The sequence below is a fragment of the Salvelinus alpinus genome, chromosome 20 (genome assembly GCF_045679555.1).
Source record: "Salvelinus alpinus chromosome 20, SLU_Salpinus.1, whole genome shotgun sequence".
Classification (NCBI taxonomy): Eukaryota; Metazoa; Chordata; class Actinopteri; order Salmoniformes; family Salmonidae; genus Salvelinus; species Salvelinus alpinus.
In genome coordinates, this window is record NC_092105.1 from 30,397,565 (window position 1) to 30,417,030 (window position 19,466).

The following is a 19,466-nucleotide window of genomic DNA, read 5'->3' on the forward strand; positions in this document are numbered from 1 at the left end:
TGAAACAGCCTGGATTCAAACCAAGGAATGTAGTGACACCTCTTGCACTGAGATGCAGTGCCTTAGACCACTGCGCCACTCGGTAGCCCAAGCATGCTATACTATACTACCTTACTATAGTTAAAACACCATGGTAATTCTCTCCCCATCTAACCAGATACCACTTTCTTCCTTGTACCGATGACCCCTGAACGTACTTATCCCAGCTGCTTTGGTTAGCCTGCTGAGTGAGGATCTGTATCAGCACAGGGAGTATGTCAGGGAGCATCTCAGGAGAAGGCAGAGGGAAAGGCATGATACCCTGCTGCCCAAGGATGAGGGGTAGCACAGAGTTTAGGAGACCAGTCATCTGAAAGGATACAAAAATATCATGTTGCTAGTGTTCTCCATTGGAAAACTATTAACAACAGCACCATTTATTAAGGCATGGTTATTAGACAGAAGCAAAGATTGACTAACTGAAATTATTATTGGAATTGTCCACGCCATGAGCTACTGTGACTCTTGAATGTCAGTGACAGCTCAATCTTTATATTTTTACATTTTGTATTAAACCTTCATTTAACTAGGCAAGTCAGTAACCCATTGAGGAAAAACACTGACACATATTATAAGATGTAAACTGGACAAACCACAAAATATACAATCTTGATATCTGCATCGGATAGCATTTTGTGCTTTGGCATGTTGTTGACTGCCTGAGGTATATGTCATACAACTGACAAGCCTACAGCACATGTATAAAGATGACTTTGCAGAACTGCCACTGTCGTAGAAGGAATTTGATTATTATTTTTAAAAAGTACCTTTAATTAACTAGGCAAGTCAATTAAGAACAAATTCTTATTTTCAATGACGGTCTAGGAACAGTGGTCATGGACAGAACAACAGATTTGTACCTTGTCAGCTCGGGCATTCGAACCAACGCTCTAACCACGAGGCTACCCTGCCGCCCCATTTCACTGATAATAAACGCAAAGGTATAATATATAATGCCTTACCTGACCAGCAATTTCTGCAAGGTTTTCAGCAGTCATATCATTACCAATGTTAGCCCATAGACTCATGTTGCTCCAAGGGCCCATGTTGCTAACTGTTGACGATAATAATGTTACAATTATGAAAAATGACAGCATATCGTTAGCTATTAACATAACTGTAGCCAACAATCAAACAAATCGATAGCTTCTGTTAGCTAACTTAATTGTTTCCAAGAAGACACAGATTCTGACAGTGAGACAGATAGATGTACAATATTTTGCCATGTTGATTTCTGGCCACTGTTAATATACAGATACAGTCATTGTTTTCCTAGAGGACACAATAAACTGTGCTTAAAGTGTCTGGCTGAGATCCTGGTAGGGTTATTTAATAATGAAGTGTATGGTGCCAGCAGTACTATATCACAGGCCATTAGGACAGTAGACGCACTGTCCCAAATTGCCACCTTTCCCTATATAGTAGTGCACTACCCTATGGTCCCTGGTCAAATGTAGCGCACTACTGTATGTAGAGAATAGGGTGCCATTTGGGACGTAGTCCTACAGTGATATTGAGGAGCTGTTATAGGCAACTTGCCTTGGCTTTGGCTGGAGTCCAGGATGACATGAGTGATGTTGATGATGACAGCGAGATAGACCTGGGCACTGCTGTCAGGGGCCAGGAGGCCCTGGACCATCTTCAGCTCGTTCACAATGCTGAGAGGAAAGAAAATGTAATTGTTATCGTTATGTTATCGTTTATCGTTTATCGTCATCAGCAGCAGCAAAAGTAGCAGTATCATTGTCATCATCTTCACTGTGAGGGGAGGGAGTAACAAAACAACCTGATGATAATATTTTTTGTCATCATCAACAGCATCATCCTAAAAAACACTGACGTCTTCTGATTTTCAGTGAGCATTTAGAATCAGTAAGGTTACATCCCAAATAGCACCCTATTATCTCAGGAACTTCTTTTGACCAGGATCCACGCACAGCACTACTGCCATTTGGGACGCAACCTAAAATACATTAATATTGACAGTCCACACACAGTACAACTCACATCTCATTCCACTTATCAGGCCCGCCAGGTCTGGAGACTGTCTCAAGGTAGGTGCTAATGAACCTGAACCCTGGCAACAGATACCCAACAGCCTCCTGGGGGACCAGCAATCTAACCACACCCTCTGCCCTCCTGACAATCTCCATGGTGATGTTGAGTGACTGGGCGTTGCTCATGTTAGGTCTGAATGCCAGCTGGAGGGCATCCTGAAGAATAATCTGGACCTCTTCACCCTGTAGAATACCCTGGATCTCTGCAGTGCCGTTCTGTGGTGTGAGGTCCATGGTGAAGCCACTCAGGACAGAGCTTGCAGCATCCATGATCGCCTGGATGAACTGGTCACTACCCAGACCTCCTTCCTGACTGGCCACCAACAGAACCTGAAAGGATAGGAGAGGAAAGGAGAGGAGAGGAACGGAGAGGAGAAAACAAAATAAAAAAATAGAAGAAAAGGGAGAAGATAAGAGAAGAGAAGAAAATAGAAGATACAAGATTTTGTGTTATAAATCCCCAAGTGGAAATTAGTTTGTCTGTCATACTACAGCCATAGGGGGTGTAATCCTAATTTAAAAGTATCCATTTTCACTTTGTATCCCATTGACAGTTAAAATTCACCCCATAGTAAAATATTTACAAATACTGTCAACATTGTAAAATTGCAAAATAAGTCTTCTGACCTCAATGGGACTACCTGTGTAAAATGAAATTACCTGGTTGAGAGTCTGGCTGTTGTGTTGGATGGCTGTGAGGTAGGCCTGTTGCTCTGGGGTGAGGAAAGAGCCAAGAGTCCTGAGAAGTTGCTGGAGGTCCATCCCAGGAGTAGTCACGTTCATCATCCCACCGCTTATGTCCCAATGCAGCATATTGGTCAGGACCTGGGTCACACGGGGCTGTCTCAGCCAATCCTGTGTCAGGTTGAGGTACTCCCTGATCTGGGTTTCGACCTCGCTTAACAAGCTGTGGTTTAGCCAGTTTAAGTTCCCGAAAGAGTTCTGCAAAACTTCTTGGTAAGCAATGTTTAACTTTAACAGGTTCAGGTTTTCATTGAGTATCCTGATGACCGATTGGCCGATTTTACTCACATCTGTTCCATTGATGGGGTATTGGATACTTCTCATCAAATACTCAACCTCTTTACTAACAGAGATGGTGAATTCTGTCTGAGAGAGTTGGAGAGCCAGCTGCATCTCTGCGATACGGAAGAAAGGGTCAAGGATTTCTGAGAAGGCACTGGTGCTGGTTTCATTCTCTAGCTTCCTCAGGTACCACTGTGCTATCTCCAAATACACTTTCTGTGCGTAATTTGGATCCTGCATAAGTGGATCAGTGGAATTGAGTGAGTAGACTGGAGAATGTCCAGAGGCGGACAGTTCGATCAAACCCTCAAGCACAGGGAGTTCATTATTGATCAGGGTTTCGGCCTCATTAATCAAGCTGTAGTTTAGCCAATTGTTCCCCATAACCGCTTGGTAAGCAATGTTTAACTTGAACAGGTCCAGGTTACCCTTGAGTATCCTGATGACCGATTGGCCGATTTTACTCACGTCTGTCCCGTTGATAGGGTATTGGATACTTCTCATCAAATACTCAACCTCTTTACTAACAAAGATGGTAAATTCAGTCTGAGAGAGTTGGAGAGCCAGCTGCATCTCTGCCATATGGAAGAAAGGGTCCAGGAGTTCTGAGAAGGTACTGGTTCTGGTCACATTCTCTAGCTTCCTCAGATACCACTGTGCCATCTCCAAATACACCTTCTGTACATTACCCGAGTCCTGCATCAGTGGATCAGTGGAATTGTGTGAGTAGACTGGAGACTGTCCAGAGGCGGACAGTTTGATTAAACCCTCAAGGACATGGAGCTCGTTACTGATCAGCTCCACAGACTCCAGGTTGAGATGCTGTAGATTCTCTCTGATGCTGGCTATGGTAGCTGTAATAGCCTCAGTTGTTGGTATGAGTGGGGTTGGGCCAGAGCCGGCGGCAAGGCCGATACTCACAGAGTGGTTGACCAGGATGGGGAGGAGGGAGATTAGCGCTGTGCAGTTGGACTGGCATCCCGGAGGTATAGGCAGCGCAAGGATAAAACCAGTGACTCTCTCACTCAGCTCCAGTGCACACTGGGCCAGGCTGATGGGATTGTTGGGCTGGGGCTCCAGGCATTGTTGCACGTTGATGACGCCCATGATGCTAGCCAGGAGAGCTGGTGCGTTGGTTGCGCCGGCCAGGGCAGCCATCTTCTCCAGCTCCCCCAGGGTAAGGTTGGATTGTAGCATAGCTTGCTGGAGAGAGGTAACGCTGATGTTGGGAGTCGATGTAATCTGCTGGAGGAAGAAGGCAGTCCGGTCCACGGTCTTGAGGACAGACTCTGGCGTGACGGACATATTGTTAGACATGTCGGTATCGTGCCAGGCGAAGAGGAGAGTAAGCAGGTTGACAGTCACTTTCATGGACTCCTGGCTTGGCATGCTGGGTTTAGCTTGGCCCCCACTGAACATGTGGTCCCCACTAGCTGCCAGGATCTGGAGCACCTGTAATAATAACAATAATAATACAAAAAAATAATACATTGGATTTAAAATGCCTTTAAAAAAAATGAAGGACAATGGATGGCAAAACAAATACAAAACCAACCTGTGGGACCGTAGCCGTGCAGTCCTGACCTGCCGCTGTACAAGACACCAAGCTCTCCATCACAGCCTGGAAGTGGCTGACCATCCCAAGGTACTGCTGTTGGAGCTGTAGAGGTAGTAGGGTTGAGAGTCTCTGTAGTAGGGTCTGTAGGGCAGCCTGATCCCCAGCCTGGCTGAGCTGCTGGACGTACAGGAGCTGGAAGAGGTCCACCACAACCAAATGGAGGTCTGTCACCTGAGCTGTGGTGAGGTTCCCATCTGGAAGCAAGAGCTGCTCATATCTGCGTAGCTGTAGAGTCGAGACCAGCAACTCCTGTAGTTGGATCACATACCCCAGGAGAATGGGTGTTGAGTCACCGTTAGGAGCATCCAGCACAGTCTTCAGCCGCTCCATGGCCCACAGGATGTTGTCTGCTATGCCCGCTGAGCTCTGGTTGGTGAGAGGATTGAGCAGCTGTCTGAGGAAGGCCAGGGAGGTAGAGTTGAAAGAGCCAGAGTAGGTGATCAGAGCATCTCCCATACTGAGAGACAGAGGCAGGGTCAGGTTTCCCTGAGCTACTGAGAGCCACTGCATCAGCAGAGACTCCACCCCGGTCAGGTCTGGCATGTTGGCGTTCTCGACAGGGAGCCCGGTAACTAGATGCCGGGTGTTCTTGGCCACCTGAGAAGTTCATTGACTTTATTATTATTACATATGATATTTTGGGGTGTTTTAATGATGTTCTGAAGCTTAATCAAATCTACAGTTTCTTAAAAACATTGATCTTGAATAAATAATACAATTGCAAAATACTATACGGTGTGGTTTCCCGGACACAGATTAAATTTAGTCCTGGACTAAAAATCATGCTCAATAAAGAATCTCCTTTGAAAATGCTTTCTAGTCCAGAATTATGCTTAATCTCTGTCTAATGTTTTTGGCTACCTTCAGGGCAATGGCCATCACAGATGAGGTGTTGGGGGCCTGGGATCCACCTCCCTGGATCCACAGGGCTTCCAGAGGCTTCAGGCCCAGGGCCTCTAACATCTCCCCCAGGAGAGAGAGGGGCAGCTCGGAGTTGGTGCTAAACTGCTCCAGGGACATGAGGTTGGAGACCAGCGTGATGTCCTTGTTCAGGATGGTGATCAGGGCTGGGATGGAGCCGTCCCCTAGGTCTAGGTCGGCGCTGAGGAGCTGGGTGACCAGGCCCGTGGCGATGTTTCCATAGACAGCCTGGAGGAAAGACAAGGAGCCCTGGACATGCCTGTGGAAAAGAGAACAAAATGTTTTGTTATCTTCTCACTTGGCACCAAACACATGCCTCATAATCAACTAGAAAAGGTACATTGACATTTAATAAACCACTAATCAAAATCAATAACAAATCATTTGTTTTAGTAATAATCTACTAGTCTATATGTTATAATAATAATCTAGTCATAAAATATATGATCAATTGACAACAACAAAACAGATCAATGAGAGCGCATCACTAAGAAGTAAGTGTGAATTGGAGTCATTACAATATGAGGAACAGTTAGACACAATGTGAGCAGGAGAAGGAAAGACACCAGGGGAGATGGCAGAAGTCTGTGGCAGAAGTGAAGTTACAGTAGTTAGATAACACTTTACTTAGAGGCACGGGATAAATCCCAAAAGGCACCCTATTCCCTATCCCTATATAGCGCACTGCTTTTGAAAAGAGCCCAATTGGCCCTGGTCAAAAGTAGTGCACTAAGTAGGGAAAATGTTGCCATTCTGGACACAGCCTATACCATAGACTCCACACCTATGGCCAGGCTCTATCCTTCTCTGCCCTATGAGATTACTTACCGAAGTAATACAGCAGGATTAGCAGAAAACTCCTGCACCAGAGCAGCGGTGGTTGGGATAAACTGCTGCCAGGTAAACCCAGTATTGCAGATATAGGCGTATGTGGTAGAATCAACAGTACCTGTTATGACAGTTCATATATATTGTTTTAAAACAGATAGAGCTCATGAGTGGAACAGACAGAGCCTGCGTCCAAAATAGCACCCTATGTAGTGCATTACTTCTGACCAGGGGGCTCTGGTCAAAAGAAGTGCACTCTATAGCGAATAGGGTGCCATTTGGGACAAACAGAGTATCTTGTCATTATGTATCTTTGTCACAGAGCTACTGCTCAGCGTTGATAACAACACCAAGACAACCAGGGCAATGAGTAGTCACGTTATCGAAATGTACACACGTGCAATGGCGGCCATATTGCCAAAAATGCATGTAGCTTTGAGCATTGGATATGGATACTGGATATTGCTGACTATAAATGTTTGTTTATTCCTCATTATAATGAGTAATCAAATTGCTAGTTAATTTATAAAAATCAATTTATAAAAATCAATTTATAATTTATAAAAATCAAAAACAGAAATACCTTATTTACATAAGTATTCAGACCCTTTGCTTTGAGACTTGACATTGAGCTCAGGGGAATCCTGCTTCTGTTGATCATCCTTGAGATGTTTCTACAACTTGATTGATCCGCCTGTAGTAAATTCAATTGATTGGACGTGATTTGGAAAGGCACACACTTGTCTATATAAGGTCCCACAGTTGACAGTGCATGTCAGAGCAAAATCCAAGCCATGAGGTCAAAGGAATTGTCAGTAGAGCGCTAAGACAGGATTGCGTCAAGGCACAGATCTGGGGAAGAGAGTTCCTCTGTGGAGATGGGAGAAACTTCCAGAAGGACAACCATCTCTGCAGCACTCTACCTATCAGGCCTTTAAGGTAGAGTAGCCAGATGGAAGCCACTCCTCAGTAAAAGGCACATGACAGCCCACTGGAGTTTGCCAAAAGGCCCCTAAAGACATTCAGACTATGAGAAACAAGATTCTCTGGTCTGATGAAACCCAGATTGAACACTTTGGCCTGAATGCCAAGTCTGGAGGAAACCTGGCACCATCCCTACGGTGAAGCATGCTGTGGGGATGTTTTTCAGCAGCAGGAACTAGGAGACTAGTCAGGATTGAAGGCAAAGATGAACAGAGAAAAGTACAGAGAGAACCTTGATGAAAACTTGCTCCAGAGCGCTCAGGACCTCAGACTGGGGCGAAGGTTCACCTTCCAAAAGGACAACGACCCTAAGCACACAACCCAAGACAATGCAGGAGTGGCTTCGGTACAAGTCTCTGAATGTCCTTGAGTCGCACAGCCAGAGCCCGGACTTGAACCCGATCAAACATCTCTGGAGAGACCTGAAAATAGCTGTGCAGCAACGCTCCACATCCAACCTGACAGAGCTTGACAGGATCTGCAGAGAAGAATGGGAGAAACTCCCCAAATACAGGTGTGACAAGCTTGTAGCGTCATACCCAAGAAGACACAAGGCTGTAATCACTGCCAAAGGTGCAGCAACGCTCCACATCCAACCTGACAGAGCTTGACAGGATCTGCAGAGAAGAATGGGAGAAACTCCCCAAATACAGGTGTGCCAAGCTTGTAGTGTCATACCCAAGAAGACACAAGGCTGTAATCACTGCCAAAGGTGCTTCAACAAAGTACTGAGTAAAGGGTCTGAATAATTAAGTAAATGTTATTTTCAGTTTTTATTGTTAATATATTTGCAAAATTTGCAAAAAAAACAGTTTTTGCTTTGTCATTATGGGTTATTGTGTGTAGATAGATGAGGGAAATAATAGAATAAGGCTGTAAAGTAACAAAATGTGGAAAAAGTCAAGGGGTCTGAATACTTTCCGAATGCACTGTATGTACCTTTTCTTATGTGTGCGTGTGTTCTTAATGTGTTTGTTGGATTGGTGTATGCGTGCCTGACTCACAATTTGGTGAAGCGGTGACGTTGGGCTGGTAGTTCATTATCCAGTAGGCGATGTGGAAGTATGACTCCATAGACGGCCACATTGAGCTGTTCTGAAGGTGAGAGCCCACAGTGACGAATGCCCCCAAACCCCTGAGAGACAGAGAAATGGATGTTGAGTTTATACATGACAATCAACTCATAACCTATACACACTTACATATCCCACTAACATATTGGATAGCAATACCTTATCTCAGCTAGGGTTGTGGCGGTCATGAAATTTTGTCAACCGGTTATTGTCATGCAAAAGACTGCTGGTCTCAAGGTAATTGACCGTTAATGAACGTAAACGTGTTTAGCATCTCCAGGCCTCCAAACATACAAGCAGCTGATGCGCCTTTGGAACATCTACATTTCAAAAAGTCTAATAATTTAATTTAATATACACCATCACAATAAATCTATTATTTATTTTAGTCAGGTCTAAAGAAACATTATGATATGAAGAAAATGTATTTCAGATTAAAGAGTTAGATGCACTATTGTAAAGTGGTTGTTCCACTGGATATCATAAGGTGAATGCACCAATTTGTAAGTCGCTCTGGATAAGAGCGTCTGCTAAATGACTTAAATGTTAAATGTTAAACAGAATATGAGTTGGCCTACTGTATGTTATCTGGCTATGCTCCATGCCATAGGCTGTAGGCTTGTTCATTTAGCTGACAAGATATGTTTAAAAGTCCCGTGCCATATATAACTTTATGGTAAGAAGAATATAATTAAATATAGCTGAATAAAATAGAAAGGATTTTTTACCAGTCCAGAGCGAGTGCACATATGAAATGGCTATGCTGAGCGTAAAAGTGATCATTTGAAACAGGTCCTATAAAATAGATTTAGATTTATTTGGAAAATGGTGTTGTGAATGATCAACCTTAGAATATCTTAGAAATCAAAAGATATATGGGCTGCATGACGAGACTATAGGCTATTGATGATTTGAGAAAGTTGCAAAAAAAGCATGCGCTCTGTTCATTGCCTCAGGATGCACAGCTGTTCTCTCATCAAGTGATCATATTTTCACCCATCAGATTATTCTCAATTTAATCTTGTCTTCACAAATATGTCAAATTAGTTTCGATTTAGAACGGCCCATTATCAAATGGGCAGGAACAGGGGGCAGGGGAAAAGACAGTGAATGGAGGCCGCAAACTTCCCACCGGTCCGTTTTTCAATTATTCCTGGTAGCCTACTTGGGTTTTATAGCAGAGCTGTGCTTAATATGAGCAGCTGGAAAATAAATACAACAACACTTATTTCACTTCATGCATCAACCACTATTTGAGGTGCATGCTATTGCTGGGCTCCCCAACCCTGTTTCTGCAGCTACCCAGTGCTTAATTTGGGAAACCAAGTGAAATCTGTTTGGGAACAAATATAGTAACATGTTTTCACAATGAAATTCAGCTTCTCTGAATGCTCCTGAAAGGAATAAAGGAGAGAGTAGGAGATGGAAACACTTGGTGGTGAGATATTCTGTATAGCTAAAGGTAATGTGCCACCCGATTAATTAGGAAAATATAAAAAATACCCTATTACTAGGCTATTCAAAATCAAATACAAATGCACTATAATTGTAGGCTACCTGTAAGCTCCCCTACACAATCAATGAACCTACAGCAACGCCTAGGGCTATTCATTCTCTCCCAGACTCATGAATAGAAATTTGGAGCACAGCATAAGTTAACCAGTCCATCCAGTATGCATAATAATACAGTACACACTCAAAGGTGATTAGGCCTACTCCAATTTGTTTAATTTTGGAGTATAGGCTAGACCAATGATGTAGCAAGGACATCTTAAATCGGTTTTATTTGATGTTTTTCTGCCATGCGTAATAAGCTGTAGGCTATGTATTGTACAATTTAGTTTTAATGGCTCATTCTAATATGCATATGGGTGCTTTGAATTAATCATCACCTTAGAAAGTGGTATCCATTTTGTTGTGTTAAGGCTTTGAAACAACATCCAAAACAACCATGTTTTCCACTCAGCTTCAACTTGTTTTTGAACTTCTTTTTTCAAATTGATCATCACAGTGAGGTGAGATTTAAAAGCACATACTGTTTTGATGGTAAGTGTTGGATGTGATTTTTGATTGCATTTGCATTGACATCAGAGTGGTTAGAGGGACAATAGAGCCCTGAGTACCAGGTTGTTAGGACCTGATGGTCGTTAGCAAGTTGGGAACTACCAAAGTATGTCCAGAGCGCATAAAAGGAGATTACTGTGACTCAACGGTCAAGTGGAATCTCACTTTACATCAATGTCTATTCAGTATCATTTCTGCATGTTGTATTTGCTAACGCATGTTGATAGACTCAATATTTTCATGATGTCGGCTCGCCTACAGTACCAGTCAAAAGTTTGGACACACCTACTCATTCAAGGGTTTTTCTTTATTTGTACTATTTTCTACATTGTAGAATAACAGTGAAGACATCAAAACTATTAAACAACACATATGGAATCATGTAGTAACCAAAAAATATATATTTTAGATTTAATATTCTTCAAAGTAGCCACTCTTGCCACTCTAGAATGCTGTGGTAGTGTGCTCCCTCTCCGGCCTCTAGGTCACCAGGCTGCTTGTTATGGCGCACACCTGTCACCATCGTTACGTGCACCTGCTCGTCATCAGACTCACCAGGACTCCATCACCTCCTTGATTACCTGCCCTATGTATGTCACTCCCTTTGGTTCCTTCCCCAGGTGTCATTGTTTCTGTTTCTGTTTCATGTCTGCGCATTGTTCGCGTTTCCTTGTTTTATATTATGTTACGTTTATTTATTAAAACATTCACTCACTGAACTTGCTTCCCGACTCTCAGCGCACTTGTTACAGGTAGCCGTGCTGGATAATTGGGCCTTGATTTCTAAATAAATCACTAAACCTGTCACCAGCAAAGCACTCCCACACCATCACACCTCCTCCTCCATGCTTCATGGTGGGAACAAAACATGCAGAGATCATCCGTTCACCTACTCTGCGTCTCACAAAGACATGGCGGAGTCAATTTGTGCTCATCAAATTTGGACACATTTCCACTGGTCTAATTTCCATTGTTTGTGTTTCTTGGCCCAAGCAAGTCTCTTCTTATTATTGGTGTCCTTTAGTAGTTGTATCTTTGCAGCAATTCGACCACGTAGGCCTGATTCACGTAGTCTCCTCTGAACAGTTGATGTTGAGATGTGTCTGTCACTTCAACTCTGTGAAGCATTTATTTGGGCTGCAATCTGATGTGCAGTTAACTCTAATGAACTTATCCTCTGCAGCAGAGGTACCTCTGGGTCTTCCTTTCCTTTGTCAGTCCTCATCAGAGCCAGTTTCATCATAGCGCTTGACGGTTCTTGCGACTGCATTTGAAGAAACTTTCAAAGTCCTTGAAATTTTACAGACTGACTGACCTTCATGTCTTTAAGTTTTGATGGACTGTCGTTTTTCTTTGCTTATTTGAGCTGTTCTTGCCATAATATGGACTTGGTCTTTTATCAAATAGGGCCATCTTCTGTATACCACCCCTACCTTGTCACAACACAACCGATTGGCTCAAATGCATTAAGAAGGAAAGAAATTCCACACATTTACTTTTACCAAGGCACACCTGTTAATTGAAATCCATTCCAGGTGACTACCTCATGAAGCTGGTTGAGAGAATGCCAAGAGTGTGCAAAGCTGTTATCAAGGCAAAGAATCTCAAATATAAAATATATTTGGTTACTACATGATTCTGTATGTGTTATTTCATAGTTGTGATGTCGTCACTATTATTCTACAATGTAGAAAATAGTAAACATAAATAAAAACCCTTGAATGAGTAGGTGAGTCCAAACTTTTGACTGGTACTGTACATACTGATAACTCCGCTTGTGGATGCAAGGATATTGTATACTCATTTATACACAAACCTTGATTATATTATCTCAAGACAGCATGGTCATCCTGTGGTTACTAAAGGTACACTAACCATGACAAATGAAAAAGAAAGTACACACTCATCTCTACTTGGTCGATTTATTTGACCAACGTTTCGGCCAAAGGGCCTTCATTAGTGTGTGTACACACTAACCTTGTCATGAGAATCTGTGTCCAGTCCACTGCAGTGATGTTCTCAGGGACCCAGCCCACCAGGTAGGCAGCATCCAACAGATTACTGAAGTTCCTCAAGGCCACTTCACCGCTGACAAAGGAGCCAGCCAGTGCATGCCACTCAGTGAGGATCATGGGAAGGGTGACATTGGCGTTGGTATTGCCCTGTACTATGTTCATAAGCTGAGTCGCCTTGGATATAGAAGGAAATTATAAAATGATCAAAGAAAGTTGAATATACTGTACATGTTTTAGGATATAACATAAGAACAATTGCTGGCCTATTCTAAAATGTCTTAATATCCCCAAAAATGTACTTAAAGTAACTTCTCAAAATGACAAAATGGTTTCTTGAAGAAAAAAAATATAGAAAGAAAATCCATAGGCTCATATATGACACAGTTTCTGTTTACTGTTTACTACCAACGATATTCTCACTAGACCATTCATCAATGTTTCTCATGGAAATGACCTACATGGTCTAAACCAGTATTGGGTCGGAGGGAGGTTTGTGTTGTTTGTATTCTGCTTTTGTGATAACCTTTTAATCTTCAGTTATTTAATCAGAACCTCATTTTCTAGGGAGACCTAGCCAATAAGACACAACCTGTAAGAGCTGTCCAGGTACACATGACTTACCTTGTCAACCACAGGCATCCACTCAGCCAGCAGAGCATCTGGGAGACGAGAGTTGTTCCCTGGGCAGAAGAGGGCATTCCACAGGCTGGGGTCCATGGAGCTCAGAGAGGAGAGCCAGGACCACTGGCCCAGCAGATCTTCACACCTTACTGGTACCTGAGAAATTAGGACCTATTGGAAACCAACAAGCAATGAATAAAATAAATGAATGAATGAATGTCACTGAGCAATTAGAACCTACTGGAAACCAACAAGTAATGAATGAATGAATACATGTATTTATTTATTCAATAATGATTGAATTAATCTATTTATTAATTAATGAATTGATGATTGAATGAATGAATGTCCCTGAGCCATTAGGATCTATTGGAAACCAACAAGAACACCATATCACTGAAAATACCACTCATATAACCCATACACAGTGCCTTCAGAAAGAATTCATCATCATTTTAGAAATGTTTGCAAATTTATTAGAAATAGAAACCTGAAACATTACATTTACATAAGTATTTAGACCCTTTACTCAGTACTTTGTTGAAGCACTTTTGGAAGCGATTACAGCCGCGAGTCTTCTTGGGTAAGACGCCACTAGCTTGGCACACCTGTATTTGGGGAGTGTCTCCCATTCTTCTCTGCAGATCCTGTCAGAATGGATGGGGCACTGTCAGAATGGATGGGGAGCGTTGTTGCAGTTATTTTCAGGTCTCTCCAGAGATGTTTGATTGGGTTCAAGTCCGGGCTCTGACTGGGCCACTCAAGGATATTCAGAGACTTGTCCCGAAGCCACTCCTGCGTTGTCTTGGCTGTGTGCTTAGGGTCGTTGTCCTGTTGGAAGGTGAATCTTTGCCCCAGTCTGAGGTCCTGAGTGCTCCGGAGCAGGTTTTCATCAAGGATCTCTCTGTACTTTGCTCCGTTCGTCTTTGCCTTGATCCTGACTAGTCTTCCAGTCCCTGCCTCTAATAGATATCCACAGCATGATGCTCCCACCACCATACTTCAACGTAGGGATGGTGTCAGGCTTCCTCCAGACGTAACACTTGGCATTCAGGCCAAAGAGTCCAATATTGGTTTCATCAGACCAGGGAATCTTGTTTCTCATTTTCTGAGAGAATTTAGGTGCCTTTTGGCAAACTCCAAGTGGGCTGTCATGTGCCTTTTACTAAGGAGTGGTTCCGTCTGGCCACTCTACTGTAAGCGCCTGATTGGTGGAGTGCTGCAGAGATGGTTGTCTACTGGAAGGTTCTCCCATCTCCACAAAGGAACTCTAGAGCTCTGTCGGAGTGACCATCAGGTTCTTGGTCACCTCCCTGACCAAGGCCCTTCTCCACCGATTGCTCAGTTTGGCCGAGCGTCCAGCTCAAGAAAGAGTATTGGTGGTTCCAAACTTCTTCCATTTAAGCATGATGGAGGCAACTGTGTTCTTGGTAACCTTCAATGCTGCAGACATTTTTTGGTACCCTTCCCCAAATCTGTGCCTCGACACAATCCTGTCTCGTAGCTCTGCGGACAATTCCTTCGACCTCAAAGCTTGGTTTTTACTCTGACATGCACTGTCAACTGTGGGACCTTATATAGACTGGTGTGTGCCTTTCTAAATCATGTCCAATCAATTGAATTTACCACTGGTGGACTACAACCAAGTTGTAGAAACATCTCAAGGATGACCAACGGAAACAGGACGCACTTGAGCTCAATTTCGAGTCTCATAGCAAGGTGTTTGAATACTTATGTAAATAAGGTATTTCAGTTTATTATTTTTATTATTATTTACTTTGTTATTATGGGGTATTATGTGTGGATTGCTGAGGATATTTTTTTTTTAATCTTTTTTTGAATAAGGGTGTAATGTAACAAAATGTGGAAAAAGTCAAGGGGTCTGAACACTTTCCGAATGCACTGTAAGCCCATACACAATACAGTATCACCATATCACTCACAATGTCCTTTCATAAAATCTAACTTATGACAATGTAAATGTACAGTTTAAGTCAGATGTTTACATACACCTTAGCCAGATACATTTAAACTCAGTTTTTCACAATTCCTGACATTTAATCCTAGTACAAATTCCCTGTTTTAGGTCAGTTACGATCACCACTTTATTTTAAGAATGTGAAATGTCAGAATAATAGTAGAGAGAATGATTTATTTCAGCTTTTATTTCTTTCATCACATTCACCGTGGATCAGAAGTTTACATGCACTCAATTAGTATTTGGGAGCATTGCTTTTCAATTGTTTAACTTGGGTCAAACATTTAGGGTAGCCTTCCACAAGCTTCCCACAATAAGTTGGGTGAATTATGGCCCATTCCTCCTGACAGAGCTGGAGTAACTGAGTCAGGTTTGTAGGCCTCCTTGCTCGCACACACTTTTTCAGTTCTGCTCACAAATGTTCTATAGGATTGGGCTTTGTAATGGCCACTCAAATACCTTGACTTTGTTGTCCTTAAGCCATTTTACCACAACTTTGGAAGTATGCTTGGGGACATTGTCCATTTGGAAGACCTATTTGCAACCAAGCTTTAACTTCCTGACTGATGTCTTGAGATGTTGCTTCAATATATCCACATCATTTTCCTACCTCATGATGCCATCTATTTTATGAAGTGCACCAGTCCCTCCTGCAGCAAAGCACCCTCACAACATGATGCTGCCACCCCCGTGCTTCATGGTTGGGATGGTGTTCTTCGGCTTGCAAGTCTCCCCTTTTTCCTCCAAACATAACGATGGTCATTATGGCCAAACAGTTCTATTTCTGTTTCATCAGACCAGAGGGCATTTTTCCAAAAAGTATGATCTTTGTCCCCATGTGCAGTTGCAAACCATAGTCTGGCTTTTTTATGACGGTTTTGGAGCAGTGGCTTCTTCCTTGCTGTGCGGCCTCTCCGGTTATGTCAATATAGGACCCGTTTTACTGTGGATATACAGTGGGGAGAACAAGTATTTGATACACTGCCGATTTTGCAGGTTTTCCTACTTACAAAGCATGTAGAGGTCTGTCATTTTTATCATAGGTACACTTCAACTGTGAGAGACGGAATCTAAAACAAAAATCCAGAAAATCACATTGTATGATTTTTAAGTAATTAATTTGCATTTTATTGCATGACATAAGTATTTGATCACCTACCAACCAGTAAGAATTCCGGCTCTCACAGACCTGTTAGTTTTTCTTTAAGAAGCCCTCCTGTTCTCCACTCATTACCTGTATTAACTGCACCTGTTTGAACTCGTTACCTGTATAAAAGACACCTGTCCACACACTCAATCAAACAGACTCCAACCTCTCCACAATGGCCAAGACCAGAGAGCTGTGTAAGGACATCAGGGATAAATTGTAGACCTGTACAAGGCTGGGATGGGCTACAGGACAATAGCCAAGCAGCTTGGTGAGAAGGCAACAACTGTTGGCACAATTATTAGAAAATGGAAGAAGTTCAAGATGACGGTCAATCACCCTCGGTCTGGGGCTCCATGCAAGATTTCACCTCGTGGGGCATCAATGATCATGAGGAAGGTGAGGGATCAGCCCAGAACTACACGGCAGGACCTGGTCAATGACCTGAAGAGAGCTGGGACCACAGTCTCAAAGAAAACCATTAGTAACACACTACGCCGTCATGGATTAAAATCCTGCAGCGCACGCAAGGTCCCCCTGCTTAAGCCAGTGCATGTCCAGGCCCGTCTGAAGTTTGCCAATGACCATCTGGATGATCCAGAGGAGGAATGGGAGAAGGTCATGTGGTCTGATGAGACAAAAATAGAGCTTTTTGGTCTAACTCCACTCGCCGTGTTTGGAGGAAGAAGAAGGATGAGTACAACCCCAAGAACACCATCCCAACCGTGAAGCATGGAGGTGGAAACATCATTCTTTGGGGATGCTTTTCTGCAAAGGGGACAGGACGACTGCACCGTATTGAGGGGAGGATGGATGGGGCCATGTATCGCGAGATCTTGGCCAACAACCTCCTTCCCTCAGTAAGAGCATTGAAGATGGGTCGTGGCTGGGTCTTCCAGCATGACAACGACACGAAGCACACAGCCATGGCAACTAAGGAGTGGCTCCGTAAGAAGCATCTCAAGGTCCTGGAGTGGCCTAGCCAGTCTCCAGACCTGAACCCAATAGAAAATCTTTGGAGGGAGCTGAAAGTCCGTATTGCCCAGCGACAGCCCCGAAACCTGAAGGATCTGGAGAAGATCTGTAGGGAGGAGTGGGCCAAAATCCCTGCTGCAGTGTGTGCAAACCTAGTCAAGAACTACAGGAAACGTATGATCTCTGTAATTGCAAACAAAGGTTTCTGTACCAAATATTAAGTTCTGCTTTTCTGATGTATCAAATACTTATGTCATGCAATAAAATGCAAATTAATTACTTAAAAATCATACAATGTGATTTTCTGGATTTTTGTTTTAGATTCCGTCTCTCATAGTTGAAGTGTACCTATGATAAAAATTACAGACCTCTACATGCTTTGTAAGTAGGAAAACCTGCAAAATCGGCAGTGTATCAAATACTTGTTCTCCCCACTGTAGATACATTTGTACCCGTTTCCTCCAGCATCTTCACAAGGTTCTTCGCTGTTGTTCTGTGATTGATTTGCATCTCTAGGAGACAGAACGTGTCTCCTTCCTGAGCGGTATGACGGCTGCGTGGTCCCATGGTGTTTATACTTGCGTACTATTGTTTGTACAGATGAACGTGGTACCTTCAGGCGTTTGGAAATTGCTCCCAAGAATGAACCAGACTTGTGGAAGTCTCCCCAAAAAATTCTGAGGTCTTGGCTAATTTCTTTAGATTTTCCCATGATGTCAAGCAAGGAGGCACTGAGTTTGAAGGTGGGGCTTGAAATACATCCACAGGTACACCTCCAATTGACTCAAATGATGTCAATTAGCCTATCAGAAGCTTCTAAAGCCATGACATAATTTTGTGAATTTTCCAAGCTGTTTAAAGGCACAGTCAACTTAGTGTATATAAACTTCTGACCCACTGGAATTGTGATACAGTGAATTATAAGTGAAATAATCTGTCTGCAAACAATTGTTGGAAAAATTACTTGTGTCATGCACAAAGTAGATGTCCTAACTGACTTGCCAAAACGTGTTAACAAGAAATGTGTGGAGTGGTTGAAAAATTAGTTTTAATGACTCCAGCCTAAGTGTATGTAAACTTCCGACTTCAACTGTAAATGCATATCACAAAAAAAAACACCAAGACAATGATACTACTCTCTCAATCATTGGATTTAAATAAATGTTAAATAAATATTAGGCTCTAATATTTTGATTTCACATGACTGGGCAGGGGCGCAGCCATGGGTGGGCCTGGGAGTGCATAGGCCCACCCACTTATTACAGACTGAAATACTCCTCAGTTTCATCAGCTGTCCGAGTGGCTGGTCTCAGATGATCCCACAGGTGAAGAAGTCGGATGTGAAGGTCCTGGGCTTTCATGGTTACACGTGGTCTGCGTTTATGAGGACGGTTGGAGGCACTAAAACAACGTTGGAGGCACTTATGGTAGAGAAATTACCATTAAATTCTCTGGCAACAGCTCTGGTAAACATTCCTGCAGCCAGCATGTCAATTGCACTTGAGATACATCTGTGGCATTGTGTGGTGTGACAAAAATGCACATTTAGAGTGGCCTTTGAATGTCCCCAGCACAAGCACCTGTGTAATGATCATGCTGTTTAATCAGATTCTTGATATGCTACACCTGTCAGGTGGATGGATTATCTTGGCAAAAGAGGAATGCTCACTAACAGGGGTGTAAACAAATTTAAGAGAAAGAAGCTTTTTGTGGGTATGGAACATTTCTGGGATCTTTTATTTCAGCTCATGAAACATGGGACCAACACTTTACATTTTTGTTCAGCATACTTCTGGTTGTAAGCAGGTTATAAGTGCTTAAGTTCTTTTTATGATGTAATTTCAACCAGCTTTGCCTGCTTTTCCTAATTAAAGCCAGTCCACTCACCTTCATGATTGTCTTCACTATTGAGTCCATGACCTGTCCAGCAAAGTTGTCAGCAGCAGCCTGGTTGGACATCAGGGAGAGGAAGGTATCCTGGTAGGTATGGGCGTCCGTCGACACCTTCCCCATCATCTCTGTGTGTCAGAAATAAAACACAAGGTGACCATGGTCAATTCAATTCAAAATGCTTTATTGGCACAACAGAAGTATACAGTTGCAGTTCATCTTCATTGGAT

At 42.9% G+C, this 19,466-nt stretch overlaps 1 protein-coding gene across 1 annotated transcript in view; it reads right to left on the reverse strand.

Annotated features, from left to right (window-relative positions):
• Positions 1–19,466, reverse strand: part of abca12 (ATP-binding cassette, sub-family A (ABC1), member 12) — a 95,457-nt gene that overhangs the window by 64,965 nt on the left and 11,026 nt on the right. The window contains exons 14-25 of the mRNA XM_071355258.1: positions 19,234–19,364; positions 13,247–13,417; positions 12,588–12,799; positions 8,478–8,608; positions 6,490–6,610; positions 5,602–5,920; positions 4,678–5,337; positions 2,757–4,574; positions 2,047–2,426; positions 1,579–1,697; positions 1,002–1,093; positions 198–349 (exon numbers count right to left, since the gene is read on the reverse strand). Of these exons, the coding sequence (XP_071211359.1) occupies positions 198–349; positions 1,002–1,093; positions 1,579–1,697; positions 2,047–2,426; positions 2,757–4,574; positions 4,678–5,337; positions 5,602–5,920; positions 6,490–6,610; positions 8,478–8,608; positions 12,588–12,799; positions 13,247–13,417; positions 19,234–19,364 (4,306 nt within the window). The remainder of the gene's footprint in view (positions 1–197; positions 350–1,001; positions 1,094–1,578; positions 1,698–2,046; positions 2,427–2,756; positions 4,575–4,677; positions 5,338–5,601; positions 5,921–6,489; positions 6,611–8,477; positions 8,609–12,587; positions 12,800–13,246; positions 13,418–19,233; positions 19,365–19,466) is intronic.